At 50.2% G+C, this 20,318-nt stretch overlaps 1 protein-coding gene across 4 annotated transcripts in view; it reads left to right on the top strand.

The window, feature by feature from the left end:
- The window catches only part of MDGA1 (MAM domain containing glycosylphosphatidylinositol anchor 1), a 60,612-nt gene that overhangs the window by 21,145 nt on the left and 19,149 nt on the right, over positions 1 to 20,318 (top strand). For all 4 annotated transcript variants that reach the window (XM_040473385.1, XM_040473386.1, XM_040473387.1 and 1 more), the window contains exons 2-6: positions 9,184 to 9,323; positions 13,841 to 14,015; positions 16,622 to 16,818; positions 17,638 to 17,770; positions 18,021 to 18,290. In XM_040473385.1, coding sequence (XP_040329319.1) covers positions 9,184 to 9,323; positions 13,841 to 14,015; positions 16,622 to 16,818; positions 17,638 to 17,770; positions 18,021 to 18,290 — 915 coding nt within the window. The remainder of the gene's footprint in view (positions 1 to 9,183; positions 9,324 to 13,840; positions 14,016 to 16,621; positions 16,819 to 17,637; positions 17,771 to 18,020; positions 18,291 to 20,318) is intronic.

Raw genomic sequence — 20,318 nt, 5'->3', positions numbered from 1 at the left:
AAGGGACTAACATTTGTTAGTACATACTAGATACTAGTCATTGTGTTATGGACCCAGTGTACATTTTCTCATTTAATTCTTGCAACCCAGAAGTTAGTTATCTCCCCTAGTGCCTGAGATGTATTTTCTCCATTTGCAGATCGAAGAAATTGAGGCTTCTGTTTCTTATAGTAATTAGATGAGAGATGGAGTCCTGCCTTCGGCCCCTCATACCACACCATCCGGGCAGCCCCCCAGGCTTACATTTACAGCCTCAGACCAAGCAGAGCCAGATTTAGGGCATGTGCCTTTCTCTTCTCTTCCCTGAGCATCCTGCCTTCACTGCTTAGAGCTGCCCTAGGTCCCCTCACTGTTGAGAGTTTTGATCCTGGTCTCCTGTGACCCAGGGAGAACATCCCTTATAGCTACCCTCAGGGACCTCAGAATCCCAGTTTAGAGGGCTTTCCCCATGGCCTGTCCCGACATCCCAGAGTTCCCTAAGTGGTGTGCCTATCACACTTCTGTTGATGCACAATGAAGAGTCCAGGAGACTAACCTGGCCCTCTCAACAACTATGTGCCTTCTCATGAGGCCAGGATATAGGTGCAAGGGTGCTGAACGTTCTCTGGGCCCGGGGCACAGGTGGACTGGCCACCACTTCCAGCAGAGGAAGTGTGTCAAGGGCACCAGGCTGTGCCAATGGCACGAGACCCCACCCCCCAGTATCGGCCCCTGAAGATGGAACCAGGCCCTGCAAATAGTGTCAAGCCCTGCCTCTGACCACAGAAGCAGACTTTTCATGCTCAGCCGTGGTGCTAGGGCAGCAGCCTGTGTGCTGATCCTTCCTGTGATGGCTGCTCTCGTATTCAGTGACAGCACCTCGTACTTGGAGGTCAGAGACAGATACGCTCGGGTCGGGCAGAGATTTTTGTGGTCAGAGAGGAGGTCGGCTGCATATGGGTTTGGTTCTGATGAGCAAAAAAAGAGCTTGCGGTGGGGAGCAGACTCTAATGTGGTCTGCCGCAGAGCGAAGACAGAAGAAGTTCCTCACTGAGGATGGCTCTGCCTGACTCGGCTCTGATTCGGTCCGGTGCCGGGGCAGGACATTTCACGCGATAGGTGCTCAGGAAATACTGCAGAACAAATCAATGAATCGATGGCAAATAAACAGGCAATGTGTGTGTCTTTGAAGTGTTGGGAGGCAAGGAACGAGAGGGAGGGTGGCGAGGGAATCAGCTTGCACTGAGGTCTAATGGCCCGAGAGAATGACCAGAGTGTGACGGTGCTTCCCCTCAAGATGACCAGCATTAAGATGAGGCCAGAGGAGATGGGGCGGGATGGGAGAGACTGTTTCAGACTGGTTTTCCCAGCATAGAACTGGAGCCTCCCTTAGACTTGGAGTGCTCCTGAGGTCACCTGGTTCATTCTGGATGGGGAACGGAGGACAGGTATTAGCCTGCTCCACAGACAGCCAGGGCTAAGGGGAGGGCAGGGCAAAGCCCTGCTGTGGAGAGCACAGAAGGGCTAATTTTCCCAAGAGGTCCATGTTTGATGGCCCATGGTCTGCTGAAGAGGTACAGAGCATTGTCCCGGGCAGAAGGATGCCCAGGCCGAGCTGGCCAGGTGCCCTGTCCCGAGAGCCTCCTCCAAGACCCTGGCCACCATTCTTTGAGCGGCTAATTAAAAGAGAAAAACCTGTTAATATTTCAGCACTGTTAACTCTGCTAAATTATTAAGTGTCCATTTGCATTACATGTATAAAAGGATCAATAAACATGTGCATACCAGGAGCTGGGAGGGCGAGGGAAGGATAGCTTCCAAGGATGCTGCCTGGGACTGGCCCAGGTAGCGACTTGGAGACTGTGCCCTGCACCCTGAGCCCTAAGTCCTCAGCACTGTGTCAGGCACTTAGGACCTGGAAATGCATGGGGCTTGGCATAAGAGTCAGAGAACCAGACTCTAAATCAGCAGAGCATCGTTGAACAACGTACTTAACCTTGCTGAGCCTCTGTACGCGTCCCTAGTTCTCCCTGGCACCAAGCTCAGCACCTCATATCCATAAGGATGTGTTGACGGTCTGATAGAAGGAAGGACCAGAGCACAGATCCTGATTCCGTATTGCCTGGCCCAGAGCACTCAGTGGTGCTGTGGGAGGCTGTTAGGATGATGGCATTCACCCTGTCCACTGGTAACTGGGCGGAGAGAACCAACTCCAGGCTGGGAAGTCTGCAGCCTGCTTCCTTTCTCTCGTCCCCACCTCCTCTGCAAGTGTCCCAGGCCTCCTGCAGACACACACTTTCCCTGAAAGAGTCAGGGGCAGAAAGCACGACAGCAGCCCATACCTGACTATGATTAATCTTTTTTTTTTTTGTTTGTTTTTTTAATGATTAACCTTTCTAAATGTGGGGTAGGAAACCTGAAGGAAAGCTGATGGAGCTTTAAATTAAGGTTTTCCAGGGGCACGTGGCTGGCTCAGAAGAGTGTGTAGCTCCAGATCTTGGGGTCACGAGTTCGAGCCCCACATTGGGTGCTAGAGATTGCTTAAAAAAAATAATTTATTAAGGTTTTCCTATTCATTTTGCTACCTGCCTGCTTTATATGGCTCTACGTCTTACCGTCTCATCCTTGTGCATTTGATAGCACCCTCTGTACCCTGGCTAGTGCCGGGGAAGAAATTCTCTGATGAGGGATGAGGTCCTTGATGAAATTTCCCTTCCAGGTTCCGGTGACCATTCTCTTCCAAAGCCCAGTGGGCAAGTTGGAATTCATCTTAACATGAGTCCTTGAGAGTTTGTGGCTTCCTCCCTGGGCCTGCTGGGTGCTGGCTGTCCCTACCCGCCCCTCACCTGGAATTTGGGGTCTGTGTTTTTTTTTTTTTAGGGGAAAAGGAGTACACAGATAGGCCAGAAGCACTCTACCAGGGACTCACTATTTCTGCCTCAGCTGAACTCCTTACGATGCTGCCCGGTGGGGAACATCTCTCATGCTGGCTTGGCTGTTCTCGGACACAGGCTGGGGAAGGCCATGTTATTTGTCTCCATAGCCATGAGTTTTATGCTGAGCTTTGGATCAACATTTCTCCACTCGTTTTACACAACGCTTCTAGCTGTCACGACACTAAGAGATCCTCTGTGAAGGAAGCACTACACGGTCCAATTTATTTGGAAGGCACCGGCTTAACACCAAGTTGCATAGGTGTGTTTACTGCAGGACTTTTCAGAGCCTTTAATAATACACACTTGGGTGCCGACACACTCTGGGAAGGAGAGAAGACACAGCATCGGCATACTTACTCCGCAGAGGACTATCGCTCAACACCTTACGGCACACCATTTTCCTTTTCCATGGGGGTTTGTGGCTAGAGCTCAGGAGAGTGAAATAGGAAAAGTCTCATAGACAAGAGGCAGGGAAACATACTTGTTTCCAAAATCCCGCCCTATTTTCTACCGATGTGGTGTCAAGCAGAGGGGATCAAATCCAGCCTCCCGAATTTCCAAGAAGCTTGTTACAAATACAAACTCTGAGGCCCGTCCCTGAAGAGTCAGGGCTGGTGGTTCTGTGCTGCGACAGGCTCCCTGGTGACACAAGGCAGGGGTAGGGGAGTCCGTATAGGACTGGGACAGTGAATGGAGTGCCAAGCTAGCAGGTGAAAGGCCTGGGTTCAAGTCCCAGCTCCGCTCCTGTCCCGTGTCAGTGAGTGGCGCGGACGGGGCATTTTCTTCTCTGGGCCTCGGTTTTCTTCTCTGCCGAAAGAGGCTAAATAGGACTTGCTCTTTCTGCCTCTCTGAACGAGGTGAGGAGCTTGGAAATAGACACAGTGGACCGCAGGAATGTATCACTCCTCACCATCTGTGGCCGATAAGGCAGGGTCCTCTTGTGCAGAGGGCTTGCAGGCCCCCAGGGAGGTGGATTCTTGAAAGGAGTGCAGGATCATTTCTAGAATAATGATGCCAACATGTGTGGATGGTTTACTGTGTGCCAGACACTGTTTTAAACACTTTGTGTGCGTTACTGATGTATTCCTCACAACAACCCCGTTTGACAAATGAGAAAATCGAGGCTTAAGTAACTTGCTAAAGTCACAAAGTAACTTGCCGAGAGCTAGACGTGCTGGATGCTAAGAGGGATGCTCAGAGGGGTCCCATCCCTCCCCTTGTTCCCAGCTCCTCTGAAGCCATGCACAGCCCGCAACATGAATTTTAACATATTCGTGAAACATCCCTATCGGCTTTATGTCTGTTTTCAATGTCTCTGTGCTGGGAGACATATAGAGGGAGCCACAGAGGGTGGTCTCCTGTCCCCATCTCTTGTCCCTATTTAATCATCTCAGGAACTGTCAGTTATTTATTTATTTATTTATTTATTTATTTATTTATTTATTTTTTATTAAAAATTTTTTTTGATGTTTATTCATTTTTGAGAGACAGAGAGAGACAGAGCATGAGTGGGGAAGGGACAGAGAGAGGGAGACACAGAATCTGACACAGGCTCCAGGCTCTGAGCTGTCAGCACAGAGCCTGACACGGGGCTCGAACTCACAAACTGTGAGATCCTGACCTGAGCCGACATGGGACGCTCAACCGACTGAGCCACCCAGGACCTCCTATTATTATTATTTTTAAGAGGGAGGGAGTGGGGAAGGGGCAGAGAGGGAAGGGAGAGAGAATCTTAGGTAGGCTTCATGCCCAGCATTAGCCCAATGTGGGGTTCGATCCCACGACTGTGACATCATGACCTGAACCAAAATCCAGAGTCAGGAACTCAACCATCTGAGCCATCCAGGCGCCCCAGGAACTGTCATTTATTGAGAGAGCATGTCTTCTTTGGCCAGATGTTTTACAGGTCTTGTATTAAACCCTCACACCAGCCCTGGAAGAAGGCATTTTTGTTCCCATTTTATGAATGAAGTGGCTGAGGCTCAGAGAGGTTAAGTAATTTGCTTAATGTCACTCAGCTAGTGGATGGCAGAGCCAGGAATTAGTCCCAGATTGTCTGCTTTTCCCATTTCTCTAAACCATGTCTCTCCTCTGCTGTCACTGTTCCGTGACGCATCCCCTGCTCTAGAGTAGTCTTAGCACTTACAACACTCTGAAACCACCCTGTTCATTTCTGTTCCCTTGTGTGCTATCTGTCTCCCCAACAATGCTCTTTTCATTGTTTGCTTTTCATGACAGTCTCTCCAGCACCCAGCACAGCAGCCCCCGCTCGGAGCATTTGTTGTTTGACAGACTGAATGCAGGGATTATGATGTCATGGTGCCTCTTGACACAGGCCCTGGCCTAGTTGCCTTTGGAACCGAAGATGCTGCTGCTGGTAGTGCCTTCCTGGGGTGTGTGGAGCGGGAGGTTAAGTGGGACAGAGTCCCATTAGGGGCCCGTGAGTTGGTGGGGACTCTGTTGGTTCAGGGTCCAGATCACAGTTGTAGCCACTCCAGAGGTGACCAGAGTCAGAGAGGCTGATTCATGTTAACAAAGCTCAGTGGGAGGTGATGGGGAGATTGAAATGCCAAGGCCAAGGGGGCCTGGGCACCACTTGCTCCAGAGGGAAAATCTGCACTGTGAAGAAGTCAGCCATGGGAGGCAGCTCATCAAGGAGTCAGAGTGAAGGGAGTGGGTAGGGTAATGGTTAGTGTCAACAGAAGGAACTGGGTGATCTCAGTGGGCAGTTTTTTAAAACTGAAGTGTAACTGAGGTACCGTAAAACCTTAAGCAAATAACCTGACACATTTTTACATCTCTATCCACTCCTATAACCACCACCCAGATTAAGATGTAGACATTTCCATCCCACCAGATGGGATCTCATCTTCTCCCCAGAAACTTCTTTTGTGCCTGTCCCGGTTAATAATCCCTATCCCCACTCAAGGGCAACTACTGTTTAGATCTCTGTTGCTTTAAGATGGGTTTTTTCCAGTTTTGAATTGCAGATATATGAAATCACATACTCTTTACTCTTTCGTCTCTGAGTTCCTCCACTCAAATTGTGCATGTGAGATTCAACAATGACATTGTGTCTATCAGTGGTTTTTTTTTGTTTGTTTGTTTTTTACTTTAGTGTAATATTCCATTGTATGATTATACCAGAATTTATTTATCCATGCTAGTCTTGATGGACACATGGGCTGTTTCTTGTGGTTAGCTATAATGAAGAGAGCTGCTATGAATATTCTTGGACCTATTGTTTGTTATTTAAAAAAAATTTTTTTAATATTTATTTATTGTTGACAGAGCATGAGCAGGGGAGGGACAGAGAGAGAGGGAGACACAGAACCCGAAGCAGGCTCCAGACTCCGAGCTGTCAGCACAGAGCCTGACGTGGGGCTCGAACCCACAAACTGCAAGGTCATGACACGAGCCGAAGTTGGACGCTCAACTGACTGAGCCACCCAGGCGCCCCTATTGTTTGGTTGTTATAAGCACTCGTTTCTACTGGGTACAACCCAGGAGTGGGATTGCTGTGTCATGGGGTGTACCCTTGAACAGCTTGAGTAAGTACTGCCAAATTCTCTTCCAAAGTGGTTCCATCATTTTAGAGTTTGATGTTCTTAAGAGTCAATGTCATCAAAGGAAGTTGGGTAATCTTCATGATGTCATCATCCATGATGCCCCATCTCCAGTGAGGAAACTTGTCAGGTGGCCAGAGGCCTTCTGTCTGCTGGCCAGGCCCCGTTTTTTCCTGGCCTGTGCCGTCCAGACCCTGAGAAAGTGTGGCTCTCCAGCTCCTTTTCAATATTCCTTATCAGTCACCAAACCTTCTGTTGTGACAACACTGCCTGGCTATTGGCGAGCCACAGTGTCCAGGATTCCAGCTTATCTTCCACTGGAGCCTGTTAAATCAATGTCTTCCTTGTTGAGAGGCACCCCCAGGCTTCTTATAGACATCCACGCGACCTTCTGGTCTTATCAGCAACTGGCATGCGCGTCCTGCATTGGTGGGTCATTTCCTGACGAGATTGCTGGGGACCTTGGCCACAGATGGCTCTCTCTTCCATGGTGTGGTGATGTGCCTGCATTTGCATTGCAGGGAGGTGTGTGGGTGACAGTTTCAGACCCATTCCCCAGACTCTAGGGTGCGTCTTCTATATGGACTATGCGCTGATTACAAAATTCAGAGAAAGTGTGAGTTGAAAGGGATCTCAGAGGTCATCTAAACCCACTCCCATGCTATATAGGTGGGGAAACTGAGGCCCAGGAGGTCTGACTTTGCCCAAGGTTGCGTAGCTTATCCCCTGACGACTAGCCTAGGTTCCTTTTTCTGTGGCAGCCCGGTGGTCCAGAAGGTTGTCTGGACACTCAGACTCTGGGTTCTTGGCAGCTGCCACTGTTTGCAGGAGCCGCTGCTGTTTGCAGAGACTCTCCTGGTTAAACATGGCCCTGGGTTGCTCCCTGTTGCTGCCCCACAAGCTTCTTGACCTACAGCTGGGCTGCCTCTGTGGACCCACCTCTGTAATCAGTTCCTGACTGCCCCAGTGGATTTGGTCGGAGAGGTTCTGTTAAGGTCTACTTGCGGCAGCTCTAGAACACATTAGGGGTCTCCTAAGCACTTGTCATTTTGCCTGTGTTACTGTCACACCCACCCCTGTGAGTTCTCAGGCCTGGCAGCATTCTCTCTGTTTCAGAGATGAGAAAATGAAGGTGCAAAGACCACTAAGGGTTTACTCCAGGTAATACGTATTAGACGGGACTCTGCCCGGTCAACCTGCACAAAGTCCCTTGTTCTCTGAGGCCTGGTTAGAAGGCTATCTCTTCTGTGATTCTTTCTCTAGCAGACAGTGCTCTCTCTCTCTCTCCTCTGACCTTCTGGGCCCTCTCCACCTCTCTTACGATGCTTAGACACATTGCCATGGGATGTTCTTGTAGATTCATTCACTCAACATTCACTGGGAACATCAAGGTGAAACTCATGGTTGGGTAGGCAGAAAGACAAGAATCCTGAATCTGGCAGACACACAGATTGATGCTTTGTTGTTGTACTGGGATAGTGATGGATACAGAAGGAGGGAGGGTGCAGGTCAATCACGGGATGATTCCTGGAGGAAGTTACACATCCTATGCACAGGCTTTATCGCATCTTTGTACACCTCTTTAGGGCAAGGACTCTGTTTTCACCCCCTTGTGCTCCGGATTAGCCTTCCTACCTCCATTTTCTCTACCCTCAGCTGAGAGCAGAAAGGTGGGAACTCGGGGGGTCTTGCCCTCCTTTTCCAAGCCCAAACATTGCTGGGCTAGGGGCTAGACACTTAGGGAGGGACTGTGTACTTTCCCAATCCAGTCATTTTCCCTTTGGGTGTCCCAGCCACATCCTAGCCCTGGTCCCCCAGCCCTGGTCATGTGAGAAAGGCCAGGAAGGAGCCAGTCTTTTGGAGGCTTCCAGGTCCCTGGAGAGAGCTTCTGTCCCTAGAAGAAGAGGTTGGCAATGGGGGAACAGTAACAGGCCTTTGGGTGAGGGCAGTGAGCAGTCTGTGGGGCTGGGAAATACGTTAGTTAAGCTCTCTAAAAGTAAAGGCTGGATGGTTGATGGGGTATGGTTCAGGCAAGTGATTTGCTGGGAAAGTGCTCTCAGGAGAAACTGGATGGGGAAGCAGACAGACAGAAATGTGGTTCAGTCGTTTTAGCCTCAACCTATTCCCAGGGGGGCTCTGGAGTGCAAATGGCACCATAGTCATCCCACCAGGAGACGGGGATCTGTCAGCCATTGGACTATGTGCATATGCACTAGGGGAAGGGGAGAGCTCCCAGGCATTTCTGGCTCAGGCAGCTCCCACTGGTGAAGGACAGTTCCCAGCGGAAGGTGAGCTGTATGTGCCTAGCAGCTGGGGGATGGATGTACCCGGCAGGTATGGGGACCTGGGGGAGCGCCAGCAGTCTCTGCTACAGAGGCTGCTAAGACAGCGATGCTCACGGAGAGATGACCCATCTGTATGGATTACTGAGCCCCTCATACTCATCAGCTCATTGAAAACACAGAACTCTTGCAAGGAGGGTGGGATGAGGAGGAACTACCCCTTTCCTGAGTCCTTGACCTTTCTGGGCCTAGCCTGGGACCCTGGGAGTATTCTTTCCAGAGCTCCATAGGTCAGGCCTCTAAGGAATGGCCTGGGGAGTTCTGGGCTGACATCTCCCCCCTAACACACTCAGAGGAGGGAGCCTTAGACCCCCGCTGGCCTTGGTGCCTCTTACCTAAACCTGCCCCCTCTCCCGCCAGCTCCCGCCCAGGCTCAAATCGTCCACGCGGGCCAGGCGTGTGTGGTGAAGGAGGACAACATCAGTGAGCGCGTCTACACCATCCGGGAGGGGGACACCCTCGTGCTGCAGTGCCTTGTCACCGGGCACCCTCGGCCCCAGGTAAGCCCCACCCTGGCCTCGCACGTGCCTCCCCTGCCCTTACCTCCTCACTCCGCGCCCCACTCTGGGCCCAGAGCTAGAGAAGAGGCAGCAGGAGCTGGGGGTAAGAGGTGGATGTTGGCCAGTAAACCCAACACAGAAGGCTGGGGCTAGGAAATAGCTGGAAAATGAACGCGGTAGGGAAGGGCTGGAGTCTGTGAGCTTATTCACCTGAAAACATCGACGACTGAGGGAATAATTCAACGTCAGTTGCTGAATTCTACTTCATTCCCATTGTATCTGTTGTGCAGACGCTTCCTCACACGCACCTTCAACCTCCGTTTGAGGGAAGACCACGTGCCAACACTGTGCTAGGTACTTCCTCCAGTGTTTTCTTGTTGGAGCCTCACGACCATGCTGTGAGGAAGACATTAGGGCATCCACTTCACAGCTGAGGAAATCAAGGCTCAGGGAGGTTGAGTAAACTCCCAAGATCACACAGCTCCTGTGAGGGTGGAAGCAGAATTCGAATCCAGAACCAGCATCCGCTGTAGCTTTAGCGCACCTCCTCCCAGTGTGTCCATCTTTGGGTTGGGGGCTTCAGGAGTTACCAACAACATATAATACATTCTCTTCTTCAGGAGGCTTCAGGTAGGCAAGCCCCACATTCTTGATGGTAAAAGCCTGAAAGCAATTAGAAAGCAGCAGAAGATGAGTAAATTTACCAGAAGCCAGGGAAATTTTGTCACAGACCACGTATATGGTTCCGTCAGAAGCGTTGGCCAGTTCTCACCGAAGCTGGTGGCAAGAGGCAGGAGCCGGGCTGGAGGAATGATGGAATTTGCTGGTGAGCTGCCGTGGCATTTAAGAGCAGCAGAAAATTTTTCATTGGATCCTAGGGAGGACAGTGAAATGCAAAATAGTTTTTTGGGATAATCTTGGGAAGAGGGATGGCTTTGATGGGTTTGGCCTTGAAACCAGCAGATGGACAAGGAGACCCCTAAAGACTCAACCTAAAACCATTATTCACTGCTCGCTTCTTCTCAAAGTTTTGTTTAGAAGTGACAATGCTGCCAGCCTTCAGGTTGGTGTTTGTATCAGGTGTGACATCGGGATGGTCCTCCCTAATGCCAGGGAGGCAGTTGGGCCATCTCTCCCTAAGGCTGCACTGGCCATCTGTGTGTGTCCCCTTGTGCGTCGCGTTTTTGAGTCGTTCGTGTCTGTGGCTGTGCGTGCACACACTCTTTTTTCTACTTCCATCCATGATTTCATTGTTCCTCCTGCTACCTAGGTTCAAACCCTTGGGCTAATATTTGACTCTGCCTTCTCATTCCCCACATCTAGCCAGCCTCTGAGGCCTCTGTTTTTATGTCTCCCGCATGGGTCTTCTGCTTCTATTCCTCATTACCTCTGGAGGCCAGACCTTCAGTCCTATCCCTTGGACCACTGCAATAGACTAACTGGATCCCCACGCTTCTGCTTCTGTACCCCATTCCCAGAATCATCATCTTCAAACCTGCTCTGTCCTATCACTCCCCAGCTCAGACACTTTCGATGGTTTACCTATTACCTACCAGACCCATTTCAGGCTGCTAGGGGTGGAAGTGAAGACCTCCCATAGGCTGGCCCCACCTGCCTTTCTGCCTGTCTGACCTCCACTGCCATCCTCCTCACACCCTGTGCTCCAGTCACACTTGCCCAAGTACACCCTGTTCATTCCTGCGTTAGCCACTTCTGCTCCCTTCTCCTGAAATGCCGTCTACCTCCTTGTTTGCTCAGTTCATTACAACAAATATTTATGGAGCACCTGCTATGTGCCCAGCACTGTGAGGGGTCCTAAAGATACAGTTACAGTTCTGTTGTCATGGAGCATCCAATCTAGTAGGGGAACAGGGAAGCAGCATCTCATGGCCCACTTCGAGGTCAGGATGGGGGGCTGAGTGGGCATGGAATTCCCCACTCCAAACAAGTAGCAACAGAGAGGGAATCTTGAGGGCCAGAATGAAGGATCCGTAGCAATGGCAGTGAGCAGAAGGTGAAGAACTCCTTGGAGGGGCTTGGACTGTGTACTCACCTCAGGGATAGTAGTATTAACACACACATGGGGGATATGAGTTGAGGCCACAGGTCCATCTATGCTTGGAGGTTAGACCTAGACTCTCTACCTAAAGCAGGAAGCTGGACAAGGGCATCACCTGTGAATGGGGACCAGAAGAGCTCTGTCCCACATCCTAGAGTCACAGCAGGGATCAGATTCTGCTTCAGGGCATGGGTATAAACAGAGTTACCTACGAAGGAGCACAACCCTTAGGCTGTCTGTGTCTTGCACTATCCAAGTGGTGAGGAAACCCTAAGCTGAGAAATTAATATAAAAACTAGTTGGAACCTGTGAACCTATGTGTCTTGGGCATTGGGAACCATGAAAGCTATACCACAGACAGGCCTGTGAGGGCCTAAGTGGGACTTCTGTGGAAGAAAACTCCCATGAAATGCAAGCCCGTGGAGTAAAGTTTCCAAACGTATTTGAAAATACACTGCCAGGAGAGCCAATCCATAGACCCTCCTCCCCCCGCCACCCCCCCGCCAAAAAAAATTGAGCAATCCACATCTGAGGAAACAGAGATAACAGAACAATCTGAAAGGATCTTTAAAATAAATATGATTAAAGTGTTTCAAGAGATAATGAAAGGAATATAATCCACAAGACAAGAGATTGTACAACCCGATCAGTTCGATATGGGGGAGAAAAACAAATAGAAATCCTAGAGATAAAAATAACACAGTCTTTTTAAAAACTTGGCCTCTGTGCATAGAGATAGCTAAAGAGAAAATTAGCGAATTGGATGATAGATCCAGGGAAATCAACTACAGTGTGGTCTGGAGGAGACAAAGAGATGGAAATGTGGAAAGGAAGCTGGGAGGCATGGAGAATAGAATGACAAGCTCCAACATAAACGTAGGCATTCTGGAAGGACAGACTAGAAAAAACTGAGAGAAGACAACATTCGAGGAGGTAAAGACTGAGAATTGTGCTGACCTGAAGAAAGGTACAAACCCTCAGGTGGATAAAACAAAGCAAATCCAAAGCAGTTTCTAAACACATCCCATCTAGATAAACACAGTAAAACTGCAAAATGTCAAATGTAAAAGAAAAGATATTCTCATGGCCTTGGTTTCTCTCCAAAGCACCCTCTGACCTAAGTATGAATTGCCTGAAATTGCCTATAGCCTTCTGCAGGTTTTGTCCCCTCTAGGTCCCTGAGGGAAAAGTTGAGGGTGGCGGGGGGATGACAGTAGCAACAATGAGGCCTGCAGTGACGCTTCTCTGAATGAGAAGGTTGCCCTTCACCCACTTCTCCTGAGCCTTGCTGTTTTTGTGGCCTATGGCCTGACCTATTCACCAGCATCAGGCACCTTGCCCTGTCTCAGTAATAAGCAATTCTCCCCAACTTTAAGATGGAAACTTCCCTACCCCATCCCCCAGTCCTCAAGACTCAATCATCTGGAACCGATCAATTTTTCTTAAACGTCTGGTACCCTGAGGAGTAGCTCCAGTTTCTTGTGTGATCCTCAATAGTTTCCCACAATTTAGGGCAAATATAATAATAGGAATTTGTTGAATGACTAATATGGGCCAGGGGCTACCTCACAATGACTCTGCAAAGTGAGTATTATGCTATATGATAGTTACAGTTATCTATTGCTGCATGACAAATGCTGTAAAACTCAGGGACTTAAAACAGTAGGCACTTAGTGTCTCACAGTTCCTGTGGGATCAGAATCCAGGAGCAGCTTAGCTGGCCAGTTCTGGCTCAGGGTATCTCAGGAGGCTGCAGTCATTTGAGAGCTGACTGGGGCTGGAGGACCCACTTGCAAGCTAACTCCTGTGGCTGTTGACCTGAGGTTTCCATTATTTCCCTGTGGACCCCTGCACAGGGCTGCTCGTGACAGCCAGATGGCTTGCCCCAAGATGGAAGTCACAGTCTGTTATAACCTGGTCTTGGAAGTGACATACCATCATGCCTGGTGTGTTATATTGGTCACACAGACCAGCCCTGGTACAAAGTGGGAAGGCACCACAGAAAAGGACTAGAGGCAGGGATCACTGGGGCCATCTTGGAGGCTGGCTACCTCAGAGACCTCTTTCACAGATGAAAAATCTGAAGCTGAGAGAGGAATAGCCTACCCAAGGCTACTAAAAATTTTACCAAATTCTTAGTCTTACAGGCACTAAGGCACTAAGGCACATGTAATCCTCCCAGTAACCTTAGGAGGGCATAATGTTCTCTATTTTACTAATGAGGAAAGGAAGGCAGGAAAGGTTGGGTAATTTGCCCAAACCCATGCTCTTAACCACTGCACTACACAGCCTTATTTAAAGCCTCCTCCATCCCGACCTCAGATTTCCCAGGCTCTTCCCTGAGGCCTCCTGCCCCATCTGTGTATCCCTGGGAGTCTGTCTGGGTTAGTTTCCCAGGCCCGGGTGTGCCCCCCACCCTCACTGCCACGTCTGACTGTGTCCCACCCTGCCGGTCCAGGTGCGCTGGACCAAGACTGCGGGCAGCGCATCCGACAAGTTCCAGGAGACGTCAGTGTTCAACGAGACGCTGCGCATCGAGCGCATCGCACGCACACAGGGCGGCCGCTACTACTGCAAGGCTGAGAACGGCGTGGGCGTGCCCGCCATCAAGTCTATTCGTGTGGATGTGCAGTGTGAGTTGGCGCCGTGGGTGCCCCCGCGTGCTCAGCCTGGGAAGAAGGAGGCGGGTGGAAAGGAGGCCGAAGAAGCAATAGCTCCATGGAAGAAGACAGTAGAGACCTTCTTCTCTCTCCCGGACTAGAGGGGCATATCTGCTGTTCCTCGTATCGTCCTATACAATTCACACATATCCGTCTGCAATCTGTATGAACCTTGCAACGTCCCTCTAAAGTGGTCAGGGAGGGGCCTCTGGGTGGCTCAGTCGGCTAAGCCTCCAACTCTTGGTTTGGCTCAGGTCATGATCTCACTGTTGGTGAGTTCAAGCCTTGTGTGGCTGTCAGCGCAGAGCCCGCTTGGGATTCTCTCTCTCCCTCTCTCTACCCTTCCCTCCCTCTCTTGCCCTCAAAATAAATAAACTTAAAAAAAAAAAAAAGTTGTCAGGGAGGGCAGGACAGTTTGGATTATACTCTTTTTCACAGATGATATGAGGTACCAAGGGTTTGTGTTTGTGACTTGTTCACCTGCAAAGGTGCTCTTGACTCTGGTCCAGTGCCCTTCCCACAGGACCTCATATCTCTGCTTTTGTCCCAAGGGTACCTCTGAATCTTCCCTACCCCCACCACCTACATAACCAAGCACCCCTCAGTCCTTGCTGCTGGTTGAATGAGAAGCCCCTAGTCCCTACCTACCTTCCATGGAGATACCCCATTAACCCCAAGAGGCTATTTTACTGCTTGCCACCTGCCTTTGTGCTCACCCAGGCTGATCCTAGGTACCCAGAAACCGTAGAGCCAACCCAAGGGGCCTCTCTGGCACCATCTTAATTTCTGCAATGATTCTACCCATTAACTATGCCTCACGCCCCCCGGTGAGACCTCCAAGTGGTGACCACTGGAACCTTAGACCCTTCTGTCTCCCATCAGCCACCCAAGGGCCTGCCAAACCCTGGGGCTGAGGATCATTTTTTGAGTTATTGGTGCTGGAAAGGGCTGGCAGGCATGGCTTAGGTGTCATCAATACCTTACCTCCACCCATGGTCTTTGTTATGACTTCTGTCCATGGGGGCTGTGCAAGGAAAGAGTGACGGGATGTTGGAATGCCTCTTGTGGGATGTTAGACTGTGGGTTGTTGATTCCTGTGGTTCACAACACTGGCTGTACATTAGAATGTCTAGGGGCTCTTGTTTTGGTTTAATGTTTATTCATTTATTTTGAGAGAGAGTGTGTGTGTGTGAACAGGGGAGGGGAGAGAGAGAGGGAGAGAGAGAATCCAGGCAGGCCCTGTGCCATCAGTACAGAGCCTGACATGGGGCTTGATCCCAGGAACTGCAAAGATCATGACCTGAGCCCAAATCAAGAGTTGGGCACTTTACTGATTGAGCCACCCAGGCCCCTCCTAGGGGATCTTATAAAGAAAATACTGATGCCTGGGTCCCACTTCCAGAGATTCTGATGTAATTGGGGGTGGGGCCGGCATCGGGATTGTTTTTGTTTCTTTTTTTTTTTTTAAGTTTATTTATTTTTGAGAGAGAGAGAAAGCGAGCACAAGTTGGGGAGGGACAGAGAGAGCAGGGGTTGGGGGTGGGGGGCGAGACACAGAATCTGAATCAGGCTCCAGGCTCTGAGCTGTCAGCATAGAGCCTGACATGGGGCTCGAACCCACAGACTGTGAGATCATGACCTGAGCCAACATTGGATGCTTAACCAACGGAGCCACACAGGCGCCCTGGGATTTTTTCTTCAACTTTTTTTTTTTTTTTTATTGAGGATTAACTTACATCCAATAGAGTTAACTAATATTTTTTAAATGTTTATTTGTTTTTTAGAGCGAGAGACAGAGTGAGTGGGGGAGGGGCAGAGAGAGAGGGAGACACAGAATCCAAAGCAGGCTTCAAGCTGTCAGCACAGAGCCCCATGAGGGACTTGAACCCACAAATCGCGAGATCATAACCTGAGCCGAAGTTGGACGCTTAACGAACTGAGCCACCCAGGCGCCCCTAGAGTGCACTAATCTTAAATATACAGTTCAATGAATTCTTATGTGTATGCCTATGTAAACACCATCCAGTTCAAGAGCATTTCCAGGCCCCCCGACAGTTCCCTCATGCTCCCTCCCAGTTCAGTAATCTCCTTAGAGGCAATCATTCTTGTGACTTCTGACACCATCAGTGAGCTCTGCCAGGCTTTGGCATTAAAAAAGAAAATCTCCATGTGATTCTGTCACACAAACAGAGGTGAGAACCACCAATCGAGTCCAGTTTACCAGTGAGGAAAGAGGCCCAGAGAGAGACGGGACTTAGGCAGGCCACACTGCAAATTAACAGGTAACCTTGGATTTGGACAGTGCCCTGATTTCCAGTGTGCCCTGCTTCCTCCATCCCATGATGGGAGGGTGAAGGTAGACACCCCCATGCAGTTCCTGTGAGGGACAGCTAGGAAGCCATGAAGTCCATTCCCTGCCTCTAACACGTTGGTCAAGCAAGCAGGGCTGGGGCGGCATCTGGCTCTCTGGAGACATCCCTTGACGGTGGCTTAGCTTTCCTGGGGGGCTGCCAGGAGCCCAAGCCCCCCCACCGTGGGGGTCACCCAGCCCTGACCTCGCTGGGGCTGTGTCCTTGCAGACCTGGATGAGCCTGTGCTGACGGTGCACCAGACGGTGAGCGACGTTCGAGGCAACTTCTACCAGGAGAAGACGGTGTTCCTGCGCTGTACTGTCAACTCCAACCCGCCTGCCCGCTTCATCTGGAAGCGGGGCTCCGACACCCTGTCCCACAGCCAGGACAATGGGGTCGACATCTATGAACCCCTCTACACCCAGGTCAGGATGGACGGCAGCTGGCCTGTCTCCTCATGGCTCCCCCCACACTCTTCCTTGTGCACCCAGCAAGGGAGGGGAACGTGGGGACTGAGGCCTCATGATCTGGTGTTCCAGGGGCTGCCCTGACTCTAATGATTCTGTTCTGACCTCAGAAGCATGCGTTCTGATTGGGCTTCAGAAAACTTGGGCCAGATGAGATCAGGACAGAAAGGTCAGGGAGCAGTGGTGAGGATAGCAGAGTCCCCAAGGCAGCGTGTCTTCCTGGAACATCGCTTGTTAGAAAAGGCACCCCCGAGGGGCGGATGTGTCATCCTTGCATGCACATGGTGGGGGGGGGGTGCTCCTGGGCAGGCACAGCAGGAGTTGGGGGGCAGAGAGATGACTGTGCTTCCCATGGGTCCCCTCCAGTCCCGGGAGATGGTGATGAATCTGTCCTGCCAGGGACAGAGTCTTTCAGAGGTGGCTGTCCCTGGTGGCTGTCAAAGCTCCCCATGTGGACGTGGCCTGTGGGCCAACCCCATGTCTGTATAGGTTGTAAGACAGGGCAGGATTCCTTCCTTATGCTCCCTTTCCCAGAGTGGGAAAGCTGAGGCGTGGTTCTGGCTGTGTGTACCAGGACATCGCATCCAGAGACGCTCAAGCTACGGAGAGCGCAGTACCCATCCCAGGCTCAGGCTCCCTGGGGATAAACGGTGTGGAGGTTGGAAAGATAGGAATGAAAATAGGAATTTGCTTCAGCCGCTCGTGCTGGGTGAATGTGTGCGGGATCCCAGGAGACCCAAGCAGGCCCCTCAGCCCAGTGGTGTGCTCCTGCCCTAGGGGGAGACCAAGGTCCTGAAGCTGAAGAACCTGCGGCCCCAGGACTACGCCAGCTACACCTGCCAGGTGTCTGTACGCAACGTGTGCGGCATCCCGGACAAGGCCATCACCTTCCGGCTCACCAACACCACGGGTACAGGACTGCCCTGCCCATGCCCTTTGCCCACCTGGTTCACTCCCCAGCCAGGAGAAAGTGCCCCACCCCACACAGGACTCCAGGCACGTCACCATTAGTGCGTCCCCTCCTCTCCCACGCCTGCTCCCTGACTTCTCCCCTCTCTTCTCCCTCTGGGCCTTCTCCAACCCCATGGTTTCCCTGGACCCCACCCCTCCCCCAGCCCTGCCTCATGGTCCCCTAAGACCCCACCTCCTTGTCCTCTTAGCACCACCAGCCCTGAAGCTGTCTGTGAATGAAACTCTGGTGGTAAACCCTGGGGAGAATGTGACGGTACAGTGCCTGCTGACAGGCGGTGATCCCTTACCCCAGCTGCAGTGGTCCCACGGGCCGGGCCCGCTGCCCCTGGGTGCCCTGGCTCAGAGCGGCACCCTCAGCATCCCTTCAGTGCAGGCCCGGGACTCTGGCTACTACAACTGCACAGCCACCAACAACGTGGGCAATCCTGCCAAGAAGACCGTCAACCTGCTGGTGCGATGTACGTGGGTCCAGAGGGGTGGGAGGGAACTCGGGAGGCAGGCAGCGTCCCTGTCCTCCAGGAACTGCCAGTGACCTAGGAGAGGGGCCTGTCTGCTTCCTTTTCGGGGATGAGATATGCCGAGGAGGCGTGTTCCAGGCACTGTGATTTCCCCGCAACTCAGGTGTCTGCCCGCGGGCAGCAGGACCACGATTTGTAGAACATTTTATTTGTAATCTCCTCTCCCAAATATCATCTCAACAATGGAAGAAGGGAGAAGGGCTGGCATTGATTACCTACATTTTTTTTTTTAGATTGGGAAACTGAGGCTGCGAAAAGCTAAATGTGGACATTCCAGTCTGCAAGAGAAATTTCCTCTCTTCCCGTACAATGGTTTCTACCTTTTTATTTTTTTAATTATTTTTTAAAATGTTTATTTATTATTGAGAGACAGTGAGAGATAGAGCATGAACATGGGAGGGGCAGAGACAGGAGGAAACACAGAATCCGAAGTAAGCTCCAGGCTCCAAGCCGTCAGCACAGAGCCCGACGCGGGGCACGAACCCACAAACCGCGAGACCATGACCTGAGCCGAAGTCGGACGCTCAACCGTTTGAGCCACCCAGGCGCCCCTGGTTTCTACCTTTTTAATGGAGTTAAAATGAAAGTAACATACATTTGCACATACCTCATATGCAAATCTTTATTAGCAAAGCATGTCAGTGAGTCTGAAGGTAATTAGTAAATGTAAAAATGATACAAAACTTGGGGGCGCAAATGAAGTACAAACACTTCCCTTAGGAAACTTCAGCCTCATTAGCTGCTCCGTATGATCTTGATTTTGCTCAGGTGCTTTACAGAGAGAACTTTAAATTCTTCTGACTTAGGAGTAACCTTAGGTTGTTTGTTTATTGTTTATTTGAAAGTTTTAAAGATCTAGGCTTGATTCCAGCTCTTTAGCACTTGAAAATAAAGTACAGCTTCTGTCAAATTCAGTGGAGAATCTTCTGATGAAATGGACTTTCCTTTTGTTCTTCCCTCACCAACCAGTCTCTCTCTGACTCTTCTCACAAAAAGCAGCTAGCTCTCAGTGACTTTTTACTTAACCAGAGCAAGAAACACAGTAGCCAGATTGTTGCTGATGACTGTTTCTTCCTCTGATGGTTCTTCTTCTGTCAGATTATTTTTCTCCACCTAATTACATTCGGGGCCTTTAAAACCTGGGTTCGTGAGATTGCAATTTACATCAAATACTTACGGTTACCTCTTAGGGTGACGTACAGCCTGCTTTGCCCCGGGCCAGTCCTGGTTCATGGCCATTGTACCCACGGTCCTATTGAATCCGCACCCAAATATTAAGAATGCTGTCTACCTCTTGGCTACGTCAGAACAATATTCAGGTTTTTCTTTTTCTTTTTCTTTTTTTTAACATTTAGACTTTTCAAAAAAGGCTAGACCTTTCATTTTTCTAAACTCTGTGTTTTTATGTAACGTCATGTAAAATTATCGTATTAGGCTTTCATTATAAAAATTACACAAACTTATTGCAAAGAATCAAACAGGACAAAAGGATAAAATGTGCAAATTAAAATTTCCCCTCAGTTCCACTCTTTAGATAGAAGTACTAGTACATTCTGGCACATCTTTCCAAAATTTGTATTTTGCATATTCAAGGTTTAGAAAAGAACAAAAATAAAGCAGCACAGCCGTTAAGAGCGTAGGCTGAGTCTGAATTCAAGGTTGGCTACTTCTTCGGGCAAGTTCCTTAAACTGTCTGAGCCTCAGTTCTGTCCTTTGTAAAATGGGGACAGGAAAGTGCCTCCCTCAAAGACTGTGGGATGGGTTAAATGAGTCAACCCATGTAAAGGGCTTAGAACAGTGCCTCTCACATAGTGGATGTTCAGTCAACAGTGGCTAGAACAATTACTAAACCTGCTTTTCTACAGCCAGCTTTTTTGAACTTTTCAAAATGCATCTGAACAAGCAGAGCAATTTCCAAGTAAAGTGATGGTTTCTCTTGGGGGTGGGATGGGGTTGTAGCCCCCAGCC

This window comes from Herpailurus yagouaroundi, unplaced genomic scaffold (genome assembly GCF_014898765.1).
Source record: "Herpailurus yagouaroundi ecotype Mexico unplaced genomic scaffold, PumYag 139, whole genome shotgun sequence".
In the NCBI taxonomy this organism is placed as follows: Eukaryota; Metazoa; Chordata; class Mammalia; order Carnivora; family Felidae; genus Herpailurus; species Herpailurus yagouaroundi.
The sequence above is the reverse complement of the archived record's forward strand: the minus strand, read 5'-3'. Positions and strand labels throughout refer to the sequence as shown.